This window comes from Microtus oregoni, unplaced genomic scaffold (genome assembly GCF_018167655.1).
Source record: "Microtus oregoni isolate MIOR12 unplaced genomic scaffold, Mior012 000069F_ref0000032, whole genome shotgun sequence".
Lineage (NCBI taxonomy): Eukaryota > Metazoa > Chordata > Mammalia > Rodentia > Cricetidae > Microtus > Microtus oregoni.
Genome location: NW_024543976.1, coordinates 4,610,785 through 4,626,366, shown reverse-complemented (window position 1 = coordinate 4,626,366; position 15,582 = coordinate 4,610,785). Strand labels below are relative to the sequence as shown.

The following is a 15,582-nucleotide window of genomic DNA, read 5'->3' as shown; positions in this document are numbered from 1 at the left end:
TCCTGGTGCAGTATCATATAGACTGCCCTTCGGTGTCTGTGATGTTTCCTCTTTCAGACAGGAGGCTGGGTAAGAGTAGGGAGTTAGACTACCCTCTCAAAGTCTAGTTACATAAATGGTTTAGGACTTTTTTCTTATTCTGCCTCTTTTCTCTATTTAATCATTACTCATGAATATTTATTTCGTTGGTTAGGCTGTGATATTGCTTTATCTTGTTGGTTTTCGCCCTTGTGTGTTCTGTCTTTGGCCCTGGGAACTCTTACTTTTCCCCTGAGCCCCTGTAGCCGCTATCATTGGAAAAGAGAGTATGTTGTCTTGTTCCATTATTTGAGCAGTTTCTTACCAGTATAGTACTATAAGGTATTTTAGTGTGTATATTTTCTGCCTCTAAGAATTTGTTATTTCTTGAAGAAACTTGGTTCTTTTTACTGGAGGATATTAAGAACTAAAACCCAGCACGACATGGTGACACATTCTTTTTTTTCCCGGCTCATGGCTTTAATGCCAGCACATGGGAGGCAGAGGCAGGTGGATCTCTCTGAGTTTGAGGCCAGCCTGGTCTACAGAGTGAGTTCCAGGACAGCTAGGGCTACACACACACACACACACACACACACACACACACAAAGCCCTAGCTACTGCTGGGTTTTTAGTTGTGAAAATTCTTGTTTCCCGCCTTATTCCTGTTCATTTGTGGTTGTGAGCCCCTAGTTTTGTCTTTCCTGCTCCAGGAAGTAGCTCCTGAGAATTAGATGCTGCGTTGTATGCTTTCTGTACATTCATGTGTCACTTGGCTTTTCAAGTGAATCTGTAAGGTAGGTGGTATTGTTTCTCTTATTGAAGACGGCAGTTTATTATTATAACAGATGATCAATATTGTGGAAGACTACAGGTGAAATCTGGATATCCTCGGGCTGTGGGAGTGCTGAATGCACCGGGTGTGGTTGCTCACAACTGTAATCCTAGCACTTAGAGCCAGGAGCCAGGACCAGTCTGAGCTAAATAGGCTTCGTTTCAAACAAACAGCAAAAGACACCAGGGTCTAGTGCTCCCAAAGGGAAATGCTACACAATGCATCTCAGGAGAGAACAGAAAGCTACTGCCCCTTCCCTGGTGTCTGTTCCCTGCTGGTGCCCCATTCTGACCACGCTCCTCCATTGTGGTGTGTTTCAGATCCCTGGCACAGCGGTCAAACAGTAATTTTCTGAATCCAGTTTCACAGTTGTTTATGTTGTTGAGACTGAATTTTTTGTCACATAGTACTCTGTCCTCTCTAGCAGCATAAACTATGCCATTTCCTTAAAAATCTGTGTCCTATATAGGCATAAAAATGTGGAATCGTAAACCCTACCTAGAAACAGTGATTTTTCTCTGTAGAGGAGGTAGAATTGGGTTCTGATTTGTTACAAGCTTTGCTGATAATTGTTTTGTTTTGTTTTTAAATGAACATATAGTACTTCTGAAGTGCTAAACTTGGTAAAAGTACCCAGAAAAAAGTTATATTTTTCCCCTTGAGAGTCTTTGAATTCCTACCATTTGGACCATGGTTTCCTAAACTGTGCACTGTGACCATGTGCCTAGATGTGAGCACTTTAAAAAGATGACAGAGGTAAAAGGTTTCTGAAACGAAATCTAATTCAGAATCAGACATGTAGTAAATGAGGTGTTTATGGTGGCGTGTGCCCGTGTCCCGTTGTACTACCTCATTATAACCTTGGCTCTGAACACAGCCTGTGTGTGGACTTGGCACTCCTGGTGCCGCAGTGGGTGCTGCCTAAAACAGTTGAGACTATTAGAGCTGATGAATTGGATTTTTTTTCGACACATGCAAAGTTCTTTGCTATAATACAAATATTAGCTTGATCATAGACAGCAAAGTCTATGATTTTTCTACCATCATTCCTCAGCATGTATCAGATTATACTTCTTTGGTTTCTATTGTATAAGAGTGTTTACTTTTAAAAGAGTGATGGCTTGGGATTGGGACAGAATTTCCAGAAATATCTGAAATTACCCTAAAGACACTTATGTCATTTTAGATTACATATTTATTGTAATTTATTGTAAAGTATTGGCAATTATAAAATATCAGCTCTGAAAAGCATTGAAGATTCTCTCTCCTGCATTATCAACTATTTAGCAAAGATTTAATTCATTATATAAAAATAAATGTGCATCTTTGTTAGCATACAAATTTGCTTTTTTAAAAATTGGTTTTTTGATACAGGGGTTCTCTGTAGCTTTGGAGCCTGACCTGGAAATCACTCTGTAGAGCAGGCTGGCCTTGAGCTCATAGAGATCCACCTGCCTCTGCCTCCCTAGTGCTGGGATTGGGATTAAAGACATGCACCACCACCACCCAGCTGCTTCTACCTTTAATAAATGGCAAATTACATGTATAACAATAAATTGTTCTTAAGTTTTTCTTTACTTATTAACAGTAAATGTTTTATTTGTATACTTGATTTACAAAAAAATATCCTAGAGATTATGTGATAAACTTCTCAAAAGTAAAAAAAAAATTAAGAGACCTTGAACTAAACCAATGTCTAGCATGTAGTAGGTACTTGTAAGTATTAGTTGAATGAATGGTTGTGTTTGCCATGTCACAGATGTGCCAACTGCTTTGACTGTCCTGGGTGCATGCACACTCTTTCCACCCGGGCCACCAGCATCTCCACACAGCTTCCAGATGACCCAGCCAAAACCACCATGAAGAAAGCCTACTACTTGGCCTGTGGATTTTGTCGATGGACTTCTAGAGACGTGGGCATGGCAGACAAATCTGTAGGTGAGTATACTTGAACATGGCGTTTGCTCTGCCATCAGTGCTGTAATTCTCCATAAACTATCAGCTCTGTATGTGCTGGGCTGTAGAACCTAAATTGAGAACAGTTGTCAATAAGTCTTGTGTGCACCCATTTTCTCACATTTATGGATCATAGTTTCTCATCTCAGACTAATACCATTCCATTTTCTTAGAGTTGGTAAAGTAACTTTCATGAATCTAATACTACAGCCAAACTTAATACCATTTATTTTAAAAATATTTCTTGAGCTAGGGATATTGTTTATGAAGCCCTGGGTTCAATTCCCAGCACTGCATACACCAGGTATTCTAGCTTGCATATGTAATCCCAGCATTGCAGGGTCATTCTCACCTGCCTATGGAGCTCAAGGTCATCCTGGGCTATGTGATACCCTACCTCAAAAACAATTTTTTTATCTGAAATTTAAATATCATGGACAAAATTAAAAATGATAAATTTAGGAAAGCAGAACTCAGTTGTAGTAATAAGGGGCGGCGGGGCTGCGTCCCCAGCACCCCGGATGCCTGCCCGGCTACCTTATGCCCCGAAATAATTACACGGACACTGTATTCTTTTAAACACCGCTTGGCGCATTTCTTCTAACCTCTTCTAGGCTAATTCTCACATATTAATTTAGCCCATTTCTAATCATCTGTGTATGGCACCCCAAGGTGCGCTTACCAGGAAGATTCTAGCCCATGTCCATCCTGGGTCGGAGCTTCATCCCGGGAGCGGGGCATGGCGTCTCTCTCAGGCGTCTGCTCCGGAGAGGAGAGCTGTCGCGACTCTGAGCTCACTTCCTCTTCCTCCCAGCGTTCTGTTCTGATTACTCCTCCCACCTATCTTCTAACCAATAAAATGGGCCAGGGCAGTTCCTTTATTAGCCAATGACCTTCCTCCATCACTCAGTAATAACAGACTAACCAAATTGAAGAACCGATAGATCAATTTTAGGAGAGTCAGAAGGAACACAGCAAAGAATTTGAACGGGTGTCATAGCTGAAGATAAAAGTGATCATCTTCAAAGGTGTTCATTTAGCTACAAATTAGGAAAATGCTATTTTTCAAATTTTTTTTGAATCTGATTATATCATGTTAGATACAGGCTAATTCTCAAATACTGTCATCTTGGAGAACAGTTTGATGACCCCTATTTACTTTTATTTTTTGTTTGTGTGTGCATGCCTGTTTGGAGGCCTGAGGACAACTCTGGGAAGTTGATGTGCTCCCCAATGTGAGTTCTGGTGATCGAACTCAGGTCCTTGGGCTTAGTGTCAAGTGCCTTTAATTGCTGAGCCATCCTGCCAGCCTTATTTATTTACTTTTTGAGGCATGTCTCACTCTGGCAGAAAAGGATTAGATCCCCTGAACTGGAGTTACAGATGGTTGTGAGCCACCATGTGGGTGCTGGAAATCAAACATGGATGCTCTGGAAGAGTAAGTAGCCAGTGCTCCTACCTGCTGAGCCGTATCTCCAGCCCTCTTTATCTATATGTTGTGCATTTGGGTATTTTGCCTGCATGTATCACATTCATGCAGTGCCCATGAAGGCCAAAAGAGGTGTTTGATCTTCTAGAAATGGAGTTACAGACAGTTGCAAGCCTCCACATGGGTGCTAAGAACTGAGCCCAGCTCCTCTGCAAGAGCAACAAATGGTCTCAATGGCTGAACTATCTTTTAGTTTGTATTTTATTTTGTTTTTGTAGCCCAGGCTGATCTTGAAATGTTGATTCTTGGGTCTGCACCAGGCCCCCTGAGTATGCATTAGGGATTCCAGTTTAGTGCTTTTACAGGATACCCGTGTGTACGGACAAGTGGATCTCTGATTATTGTGCCTTTTCTTGGGCTCTTTTCCTTCTGCTTATTTGTTTTGTCTAATTCTGATGTGTTAGTTTTTGTTTTACCTTATTATACTTTCTTTTTATTATTAAAAAAAATTAAAGAAATGGCGAATCTTGTACCTAAACCTCCAGTGTTTTAGGATTACAGATCTGAGCCACCACACCTGGCTAGTGTGTGTTTTCTTTATTATCTGTCACACAGAAAGCATCTTCAGTAAAATATCTACAAGTCTTTTATCCCTTTTTAATAGACAAGGTCTCATGCCCAGGCTGGTCTTGAACTCCTGTTCACCTCACCTCCACCTCTTAAGTGCTGGTATTATAGACACATACTGCAATATATGGTTCCTTTTGCCCACTTATTGTTCCTTGTGTGTACAGATGTGTTTATACTTTGTTTTCCTGTTGAAGAGACTTTAACCTAATCCAGCTTTGCTAAAATCTACTCTGTATACTTATTGACATGCAAGTTTTAACCCTTATGTTTCAGCCTATAGTCTATGTCTCAGGTAAGTTCTGTACATTTTTTAATGGTCAAGGGTTTTGAAGTTTGTATGGGTTTGAGTTTGGGGGATTTTGTTTTGCATGTGCAGATCCAGTTGCTACAGCACTACTTGTTCGGAATTTGGATCGTGCTACACATGAGAGCAGGGTTTCCAGATCCTGCCTACTTCCTGAGTTGATTCCTATCTCCTTCACTTACTATCTGTGTAACTTTAGGTCAGTTAGCCATTCTGAGCTTTGAATTTCTCATCTATAAAATGGGATCAATCAGAATGCCTTACCTCAGAACGTATTATGAGAACAGAAAAAAAAAAATATGCTTTGTGCTCCATTTCAGGTGCCTGATGCAAACACCGTGCATGTATTCTTGGTGCTGCTGAGGGTCAGCATCACCCTCATTATATTTAAAGAAATAATGTTGTTTTGGGCTTGATAGCCTAGGCCTGTGATCCTAGCTACTTGGGAAGCTGAGACAGGAGGATTACAAACTCAAAGTTTGTCTGGGATACAGAACAAGGCCAGCTTTGGCACCTAAACAAGATTATGTCTCAAACATTTTAGAAACAAGATTGGTGAAATGACTCAGTGGGTAGACGCTCTTGCTCTACAAACTTGACTACCTGAGTTGTTTTTAAGGGCTTGGAATATAGCTCAGTGTAAAATATGGGGAGAGCCCTAGGTTCAGTCCCTAGTACTGGAAAGAAAGGGAAGGCAAAGGGAGTAGGGAAAGAGAAAGGGTGTGTGTGTTGCTCTTCAGTTATGCTGGTCCATAAGTGTTCTTTCTTGGAAACTCTATGTTTTTAATTTTTGTCCTACAGGTGACAATTTTGAAAATAAAAAGATAAAATTACTGTTTGATGTTTGTTTTCTAGCGAGTGGCGGTTGGCAAGAACCAGAAAATCCTCACACACAACGGGTAAGTACAAGAACATAGGCCACAGAGGAAGAAACCAGAAAGGCAGTGAGTGTGGCCCATTCCTAGAAGTGCCTTTATCTTTGCTGTGGGTCAGTTACTCACAAAGAGGTTTTAAGTCGGTGCCACTTCTTCTCTCTCCACTGAAGTCGTGGGAAACACTTGTAGTTTTGGTTCTGAGTTCCAGTTGTGTTTCAGAAGAGGATTGAAATAACTTTGTTGTTTTCTTCACATGCCCAACAGTAGCTAATAAAAGTTTCGTTTGCTATCAGATACTCTTAGAAATACGTGCACATAGACCTTTCAGTCCTAGAGACACTAATAATTTTGAAGGTGCCTTTGGACCAGTAATGACTTCCTGCAGAAGCAAGATAGAGCATTTTTGCAGTATGTGTTGCAGTTGGCTTTTTAACCCCTGCATTAGAACAGTGTGAGGAACTGATGATCTGTTATCAGCATGCACACTATAATGTCCAGGTGAAAACTAAACAGGAATTTACAGTTTTCACCTATGACATCAGCAAAAATTAAAAATGCTGAAAGTGTCCAGAGTGAGAGTGTAGGGAAATGGTTTTCTCACATGTATTGTGTGTAATATGGGTTGATACAGGTTTCTGGAATTCTTTGTTGTGTGTACTTCATAGATGCTCACCTACAGAAATGCATGTATATGTGAACAAGTGCTTGCACATAGCCATATGTGTTCGTGTGTGTGTGTATGTGTGTGTGTGAAATCTTCAGCGTGTCTGATAGGGAAGGGAAAAATTGTCTCCAGGTAAAGTAGAAACTGAAGTAAGTAATGTGAGGGAGAATTTGTGCCTTGTCAACATTTCTTGGAAATTTCAACTAATGAGGTCAGCGTGAGCATTGTGCTGCTGTCTGGAGATGCTAGACACAGGGGAAAGAGTTGAAACAGGCGAACAGCCTGTAGGTGGAGGAAACAAAGCGTGTAGTAGCTGAGAGAGTGGTTGAAGTGGAGCGTGGTATCGGCAAATGGGGAAGGGTGTTGAGGGTTGACCTTTTAGACCAAGAAGTTTGAGAAGCCTTTAAATGTTTAAAAATAAGGAGATGACAGGATCACATTAATGTTAAAAAAATAATCAATTGCATGGGCTGGAGAGTTGGCTTAGTGGTTGAGAGTACTAGGTGATCTTCCAGAGGACTTGAGCTCAGTTCCCAGTACCTCCAGGGTAGCTAATTACGCTCTATAACTCCATTTCCAGGGTGTCTTAGTTTGGTGTCTATTGCTGTGGTAAAGGCCGTAACCAAAAGCAACTTGGGGAGGAAAGGGTTTATTCCATCTTCAAACTTTCAGGTCATACTCTATCACTGAGGGAAGTCAAGGCAGACTTGCCCTATGGCTTGCTCATTTTGCTTTTTTATACACCCCAAGACCACCCTCTCAAGGGTGGTACTACAGTACTAGAAAGCTGGGTGTGGTGGGCAGAGAAGTATGGAGCACATCCTCTCGACTCCTCTACGGAGTCGAATGCCCATGCATTCTCTGGTTGGATGTGAAGATTTCATCCCAGTTCTGAAAACCCTGTAATCAGAGAAAACGATGTGGGTTCTCCCACATCAGTCATTCATCAAGAAAATGCACTACAGTCTTGCCTACAGGCAATCTGGTGGAGGCAGTTCCTCCGTTGACATCTCTCTTCCAAGATAACTCTAACTTGTATCCAGTAGACAAAAATCTATCCCAACTAGGACATAAGGGATCTACCACTCTCTTCTGGCAACCACAGGCACTACACATACATGATTCATAGACATACATGTAGTTAAAACAACCATGGACATAAAGGAAATCTCATTTAAAAAAAATATATTTTTGCTGCTGATTAAAGAGGACAAGAACGACACCAGAAGACCATTTATGTCCTGTTGTAAGAAATGTTTAAATACCTTTTAGAACATTTGTTCTATGCAATGAGGTCCAGCCTTTGAAAAGAACAAGGTTGGTGTGTTAGTATGGACAGAGAGGTAGATCAGATGTATGGGAAGTCCATTATACTTGGAATAAAAAAGAATAGATATTTTATTCCCTTTTAGATGAAAAATAAAGCACTTTGTGGTTTGGAGCAAGTTCTATATCTATACATGGGTGTTTTAAAGTGTATCATATGTTTCTTCTTTTTTTTTTTTTTTTTTTTTTTTTGGTTTTTCGAGACAGGGTTTCTCTGTGGCTTTGGAGCCTGTTCTGGAACTAGCTGTGTAGACCAGGCTGGCCTCGAACTCACAGAGATCTCCTGCCTCTGCCTCCCGAGTGCTGGGATTAAAGGTGTGCGCCACCATCGCCTGGCTATATCATATGTTTCTAAAGTGTGTCAGAAAGACATAATTGGTAATAGCAGGTACCTAATTGAAAGAAAAGGCTAGGGGGCTGGAGAGGTGGCTCAGAGGTTAAAAGCAATCACATGTGGTGGCTCATAACCATCTATGAGATCTGGTGCCCTCTTCTGGCCTGCAGGCACACATGCAGGCAGAACACTGTATACATAATAACAAATTTTTTAAAAAAAAAGGAAAGACTACCTTTAATCAAAGGATGAGGCAGAGTAGTGTTTTATTCTTTATGTTTGTATGTTTGAATTTTTATACTGCTCTATGATGAAAAATGAATTAAAAAGTGACAAGGCTGGGTGTGGTAGGCAGTGACGTATGGAGCATGTCATCTTGCGGATGTAAGGATTTCATTTCAGTTCTGAAAACACTGTTATGAGGGAAAATTCCCTTTACAGAAGAAGGAGGGAAAAAAAAACTTGCCCACTTTATTTAGTAAAATAAAAAATAACTTTCCTTGTTTCTTTTCTTGTTTGTTTGTTGAGACAGAGTTGCTTTGTGAAACAGTTCTGGCTGTCCTGGAACTCGATTTGTAGATCAGGCTGGCCTCAAACTCTCAGATCCACCTGCCTAGTGCTGGGGTTAAAAGCATGTGCCACCACCACCTGGCTTATTTTACTTCTAGTCAATGCAATTGATTGATTTTGTTAGTCTTTTCATGAGACAAATAGAGTCCTTGATTTCTTACAGATGAATAAGTTGATTGAATATTACCAGCAACTTGCTCAGAAGGAAAAGGTTGAACGAGATCGCAAGAAACTGGCACGGCGTAGGAACTACATGCCTATGGCTTTTTCGGTGAGAATTTGGCATAAAGATATTTTGCAAGGCCTGTAAGGCATCAGAATAGTGGCCATTTCAGAAAATGGCCAGTGTCCTAGATTTCTGTAGTTGGTATCAAAAACAGTTTCTCACATACAGACATGTAAGCCCACGGCTGTGCTTTTGTGTGTCATTAATTTTATTTAAATTCCTTGTGTTTTAGTAGGGGCTTCTATCTTCCTTCATCGTTCCATTTTATGTTTATTCCTACTAAAAGTTACTGCTTAATTTTTTAGGCTATGCAAACTGTTGAGTGCTTTTGCATATTACAGAAAGATAGAAAAGACAGTGGTGGGGTGGTAGATTTTATTTGCCTACCATTGCAATATTCCTCTGGCACCCTGATTTCCCAGTTCCAGTCTTTGTTTTTATTTTGACACCTTACCACTTACCACACCATCCTCTTTTTTTTTGTTTGTTTTGTTTTGTTTTGTTTTTGTTTTTCATGACAGGGTTTCTCTGTAGCTTTTTGGAGCCTGTCCTGGAACTCGCTCTTTAGACCAGACTGGCCTCAAACTCACAGAGATGAGTCTCTGCCTCCCAGGTGTTGGGGTTAAAGGTGTGCACCACCTCCGCCTGGCCCCATCCTCATTTTTTTTTCAAGATGGAAATCACTGCACATGCACAGTATTTGTGGCGGTGGTGCTGGTGGCACTGTTGCTGGGGGTTGAACCTAGGACCTGGCCTCTGTAGGCAAGTACTCCCTCGCTGACTACATCCTGAGCCTTACACAGTATGTTTGTGTGCTTAAATAAGCAGAGATACGCACAAGTGGGGTTGTTGGTAGAAGTGGTTTATGGATGTCATTTTCTGCTACTTTATAATTACTAAACAGAAACAAGGATTGGGATTCTGGGGGGGGGGGTTGTTCTCCCCCAGGTTTCATTTGTTCTCACAGAACAGTTCCTTTTCCTTGTACCTGCTTGAGCCCTAACATGTTGACATTAAATAAATAACATGGCGTGACATGTCAAGCACTGTGCTACATACATAATGTATATCATTTTATTTAATCGCCACAACAGTCCTGTAAGGTTGATAGTACACTTGAGGAAATGAGATCTGGAAGGTTAAATAACTTGTTATACTGTATCTACTGGACAATTTATTAAGCCACTAAAGACATAATGATTGGTAGGATTCATATAGAAATATATAGATGTAAGTTTAGTTAAACATTAGCTAAAGCACCTACACTTAACCAAAGTGAATGTTCCCAAATAGTCCAGTGCCTGATCAGCATATCCACGCCTACATATTAGGACAGGACTTGGAACAAAATGCTTTATCCTTCCAACCTTCCCATATACCTGCTGGCTGTATGCATTTGCTTTTATCTTATGCTTCATTTTTTTTCTTTGTTATAACCTGCTGCTATTTGGGGGCTCTACAGCAACACACTATTCATGTAGTGGTAAGTTCTTTTATGATTCTTGCTAACCCTGAAGAAGTTAGCAGATGGTCATTGTGTGTCTTAGAATCTTCACATAGTTCTTGCCTGAACCATAGCTTGGACGTTCTTAGACTAGTGTTAAAAGCTTGTGTGTCGTCCATTTTTACTGTCCTGTAGTTTTAGTCTCTGTTGCTTATTCTAGGAATAGAATAGTAATGTGGGTTACAAATAAAGTAGATTTTGAGTAACTTTTTGGTTTTATTACTTTTGGTTTTGTTTTAGTTTTTGCTTATTTCCCTAAGCTTCTCATGCTATCCTCCCGTTTCTTGCCTTCAATGAATAGGATGTATAAACTGGCCTTTCTAATAGCAATTTCTGAACTCTGTTTAGGACAAGTACAGTCTTGGAACCAGGCTTCAGCGACCCCGAGCTGGTGCATCCATTAGTACACTTGCTGGACTTTCGTAAGTTTGGACATTAAGTAACTGAGAACAGCAGATAACAGAATGCATTTTTAAAGGGGTATCGAATTTTTTTTAAAGCTACCAATAGGAAAAAGAGTCTTAGACTTAAAAAAGACCCAAACTGTAAGATACTCTATGTTAGAAGATTACTCCAGTCTTTGATAAGGACTTTGAATGGACCCTCAGGAACTTACGACTTCTCATTTTTTAGCCTTAGAGAAGGAGAAGACCAGAAAGAGGTAAAGATTGAGCCTGCTCAGGCTGTTGCTGAAGTGGAACCTCTGCCTGAAGACTATTACACACGACCAGTAAACTTAACGGAGGGTAATTTCATACGTTCTTCTGTTCCTGCTCTGTTCTCTGGCTGTGTATGCTTTGACTCCAGCATGCCTCAGGACTTGAGATTCTTAATGGAATCTCTAGGAAAATAATGTATTGAAAATAAATTAGATATACTCATTTAAAGAACTTTAAAATATCTTTCAATACTGTTCATTTTGGCATATTGCTTCAGGTAGCATATTTCGTTGCCTGCATACAAGTCTGATTTTTAAAACTGACTGAACTGAGCCCGATTTCTGCCTTTCTTGCTAGTGACCACCCTTCAGCAGCGCCTCTTACAGCCTGACTTCCAGCCAGTCTCAGCTTCACAGCTCTATCCTCGACACAAGCACCTTCTGATCAAACGGTCCCTGCGCTGTCGGGTAAATACTCTTTCCTGTAGAGTTGCCATTTGTCCAAGAGAAAAGCAGATAAGAGTAGACATGAGTGATATCTGGCCATTGTAGTAAATACAGAAGCTCAGAGAGCACACCAGATGTTTGGACATTATTTTTAAATGGTTTCAATATAAATTCAATCCTAATGACTCTGAAAGTAGCTACTGATGTTGTTCCTGCTCTACAAATATGGAGACCGAAGTACCTGAAGATTAAATGTGTAACGTAAGCCCATAACAGAATAGCAGAAGAACGTATGGCTTTTAGGGTATATAAGTAAACCACTAATACAAATTAAGCAATTTAAGAAAAATTAAGAAAGAAGAAAAACCACAAATTTCACCTCTAGGAATGTACAGAACAAACAGTGGTTTCTTGGATAAATTGTAAAAACAAAATAACAAAATGGAAGGAGGAAATCTTAGATTCCATCCTGTGATGCTGTAGACTCTCTATGATGATCAATTCTACATTGCCTGAATGATGCAGTGTGGTACCCACTGGTTACACATCACTGCCAAGTGCTTGAAATGTGAAGTTTGCTGAGAAACTGACTCCTAATTCGTTTAAATAACCATATATAGCTAATGTTATCAAATAATGCATCTCAAGATTGAAGTGATTTAAAGGTATACCAGCCAAGCATAATTTGTATACTTAATGAAGATCCTGATCCAGACAAAACATAGATATAAAACTTGTATACGGAGACCGGAGAGATGGCTCAGTGGTTAAGCACATTGCCTGTTCTTCCAAAGGTCCTGAGTTCAATTCACAGCAAACAAATGGTGACCCACAGCCTCTGCAATGAGGTCTGGTATCTTCTTCTGGCCTGCAAGCATATACGTAGACAGAATATTGTATACATAATAAATATTTTTAAAAAAAAAAAAAAGCCGAGTGGTGGTGGCACATGCCTTTAGTCCCAGCACTCAAGAGGCAGAGGCAGGCAGACCACTGTGAGTTCGAGGCCAGCCTGGTCTACAAGAACTAGTTCTTGTAGCTACAGAAAAACTACAGAGAAACCCTGTCTCAAAACACCAAAATAAAATAAACTTGTATACAAAAAGAGCCTAGGGAGGCAGGGAAGGAGAAAGAGGGAAAAAACCCAAAAATTTATAAAATCCTAGGAATTTAAACATTAGCAGGATTTCTTTATGTTATTAAAGTATTGGTCTTTTTTTAGGAACAATTTTTTTAATATTCTCATCTTTTTTGAGATGCATGCTAAAACATCTATGGATGAATGGCATAATGTCCAATAGTGATCATAAAAACTAAGAATGTAGAATGAGCATATAGCACAAGCTTATTAGCAAGCTCAGATGGTTCAGTGTGTGAAGGCACATGCCTTTAAGCATGATAACCTTTGATCCCTGGAACCCACATGGTAGGAGACAAGTGCCCAAACTCACACTGATTAATTCATTAAATAAGAAAAAGAATGTCCAACTAAATACATTGAACAAACACCACAACTCGTTTCTGTGCTGATTAGAAACAACAAAAATACAAGAATTCAGAGAGAGTTAAAGTGCAACTAGAGCTGGACATGGTGGTACAATGCCTATAACCAGCTCCTGGGCATCTGAGGATCTTCACTTCAAGGCCAGCCTGAGCTGTACAGCAATAATACCCTGTCTCAAAATGCCAAGGGCTCAGGGTAGAGCCCAGTGTTAATTTAACAGTGCTTATAGCACACACAAGGTCCTGGGTTTGATTCGCATCAGAAAAGAAGAAGGAACAGTGGAAGTTGTACAAACACTAAGTTTATTTTTCTATTTTCTGTTTTCAAAAGAGAGTCTCACCATGTATCTCTGGCTGTCCTGGAACTCATGTAGACCAGGCTGGCCTTAAACTCACAGAGGTCTGTCTTCCAGGTGCTGGGATTAAAGGCGTACACCAGTGTGCCTGACTGGTCAAACACTAATTTCTTTTTTAAAAAGTATCTTTTTTTCCTTTCTTTTGTCTTGGTGTTTTAAGATAAGGTCTCTATGAAGTCTTAATTGTCCTGGAACTCGCCATGTAGATTAAATTCACGGAGGTCCGCCTGTGTCTGCCTCCCTAGTGCTGGGATATAAGGGTATACACCACTATGCCCAGCGTCGTATTTCACTTTTACAAAGGCTCAGCTCACAGATGATATAACAGTCAAAATTTATAAGTACCAGATGATAGACTCAGAGTACACAAAGCAATATTTGAGAAAATAGACATATAATTTGGGGATATTTTGACATATATTTACCTTAGAAACAGAACAAACATAAAAGTCAGTAAGGAAAGATTTGGAACCTTTAGCAAACTTGACCAAATAGATGTGTATACAAAACATTACACCTAACATCTGTATAGTGTAAGACAGCACTCTAAAAATTGACTGTATACTGGATAATAAAGAAAATCTCAGGGGCTGGAAGAAGGCTCAGCAGTTCAGAGCCCATATTAGGCAGCTCAAAACCACCTGTAATTCCAGCTGCAGAGAATTCAACATCTTCTTCTGGCCTCCAGGGGTACTTGCACTTACCTGCACATATCCAGACACTTCCATACACATAATTAAAAATTAAATAAAATAAATTTTAATATCTTTATATTTAATAAATTGTTAAACTGTATCATTTGATCATAATGTAATTAAGTTTAAACTGGTAATGCTTATATAGCGAAGCTTACACGCTGTAAGTAAAGCCATCCTTAGATATATAGATGTCTATGTAGCTATACAGAGTTACAGAAATAGTATTGACACATAAGAGAAGTTAAAGTTTTAATATCTTAGCATCTATTTCCAAAAGTTATAAAAATAGCAGCAAAGTAAATTCAGAAATAGAAGTAAAAGCAGATATTAACTATATTAAGGAATTAAATAGGGGGCTGGAGAGATGGCTCAGAGGTTAAGAGCACTGCCTGCTCTTCCGAAGGTCCTGAGTTCAATTCCCAGCAACCACATGGTGGCTCACAACCATCTGTAATGAGGTCTGGTGCCCTCTTCTGGCCTGCAGGCATACACACAGACAGAATACTGTATACTTAATAAATAAATAAATATTTTAAAAAAATATAAAAAAAGGAATTAAATAATGCAAAATACAAGAGAAAATCAAAAGTTGATTCTTTAACAGACATTAATAAAAGTAAATGTTAGTATGTAAATTAATACAGATTTACACAGATGTTGGATATATAATACACCACTAATACAGTAATAGCTACTCAAAATAAGCAGTTATTTTTTTCCTATCAATTTTGCACATTGCATAATATTGATTATTCAAAGTAATATGCTAGTATGGTATATATTGTTTTATTTTTTATTGATATTTATTGAGCTCTATATTTTTCTCTGCTTCCCTCCCTGCCTCTCCCCTCTCCTCTTCAATCCTCCCCCAAAGTCCCCATGCTCCCAATTTACTCAGGAGATCTTGTCTTTTTCTACTTTTTACTTCCCATGTAGACTAGATCTATGTAAGTCTCTCTTAGTGTCCGCATTGTTGTCTTAAGTTCTCTGGAATTGTGGTTTGTAGGCAGGCTTCCTTTGCTTTATGTTAAAAAAAACCACCTATGAGTGAGTTCATGTGATAATTGTCTTTCTGTGTCTGGGTTACCTCACTCAAAATGTTTTCTAGCTCCATCCATTTTCCTGCAAAATTCAAGATGTCATTATTTTTTTCTGCTGTGTAGTACTCCATTGTGTAAATGTACCACATTTTTCTTATCCATTCTTCGATCGAAGGGCATTTAGGTTGTTTCCAGGTTCTGGCTATGAC

At 39.5% G+C, this 15,582-nt stretch overlaps 1 protein-coding gene across 2 annotated transcripts in view; it reads left to right on the top strand.

The window, feature by feature from the left end:
• Positions 1–15,582, top strand: part of LOC121440645 (dynactin subunit 4) — a 30,884-nt gene that overhangs the window by 3,945 nt on the left and 11,357 nt on the right. Inside the window, exons 3-9 of one of the 2 annotated variants that reach the window (XM_041641432.1) lie at positions 2,613–2,791; positions 6,028–6,071; positions 9,105–9,212; positions 10,630–10,650; positions 11,020–11,093; positions 11,305–11,417; positions 11,688–11,797. In XM_041641432.1, coding sequence (XP_041497366.1) covers positions 2,613–2,791; positions 6,028–6,071; positions 9,105–9,212; positions 10,630–10,650; positions 11,020–11,093; positions 11,305–11,417; positions 11,688–11,797 — 649 coding nt within the window. The remainder of the gene's footprint in view (positions 1–2,612; positions 2,792–6,027; positions 6,072–9,104; positions 9,213–10,629; positions 10,651–11,019; positions 11,094–11,304; positions 11,418–11,687; positions 11,798–15,582) is intronic. The other variant, XM_041641433.1, reaches the window with a different exon arrangement.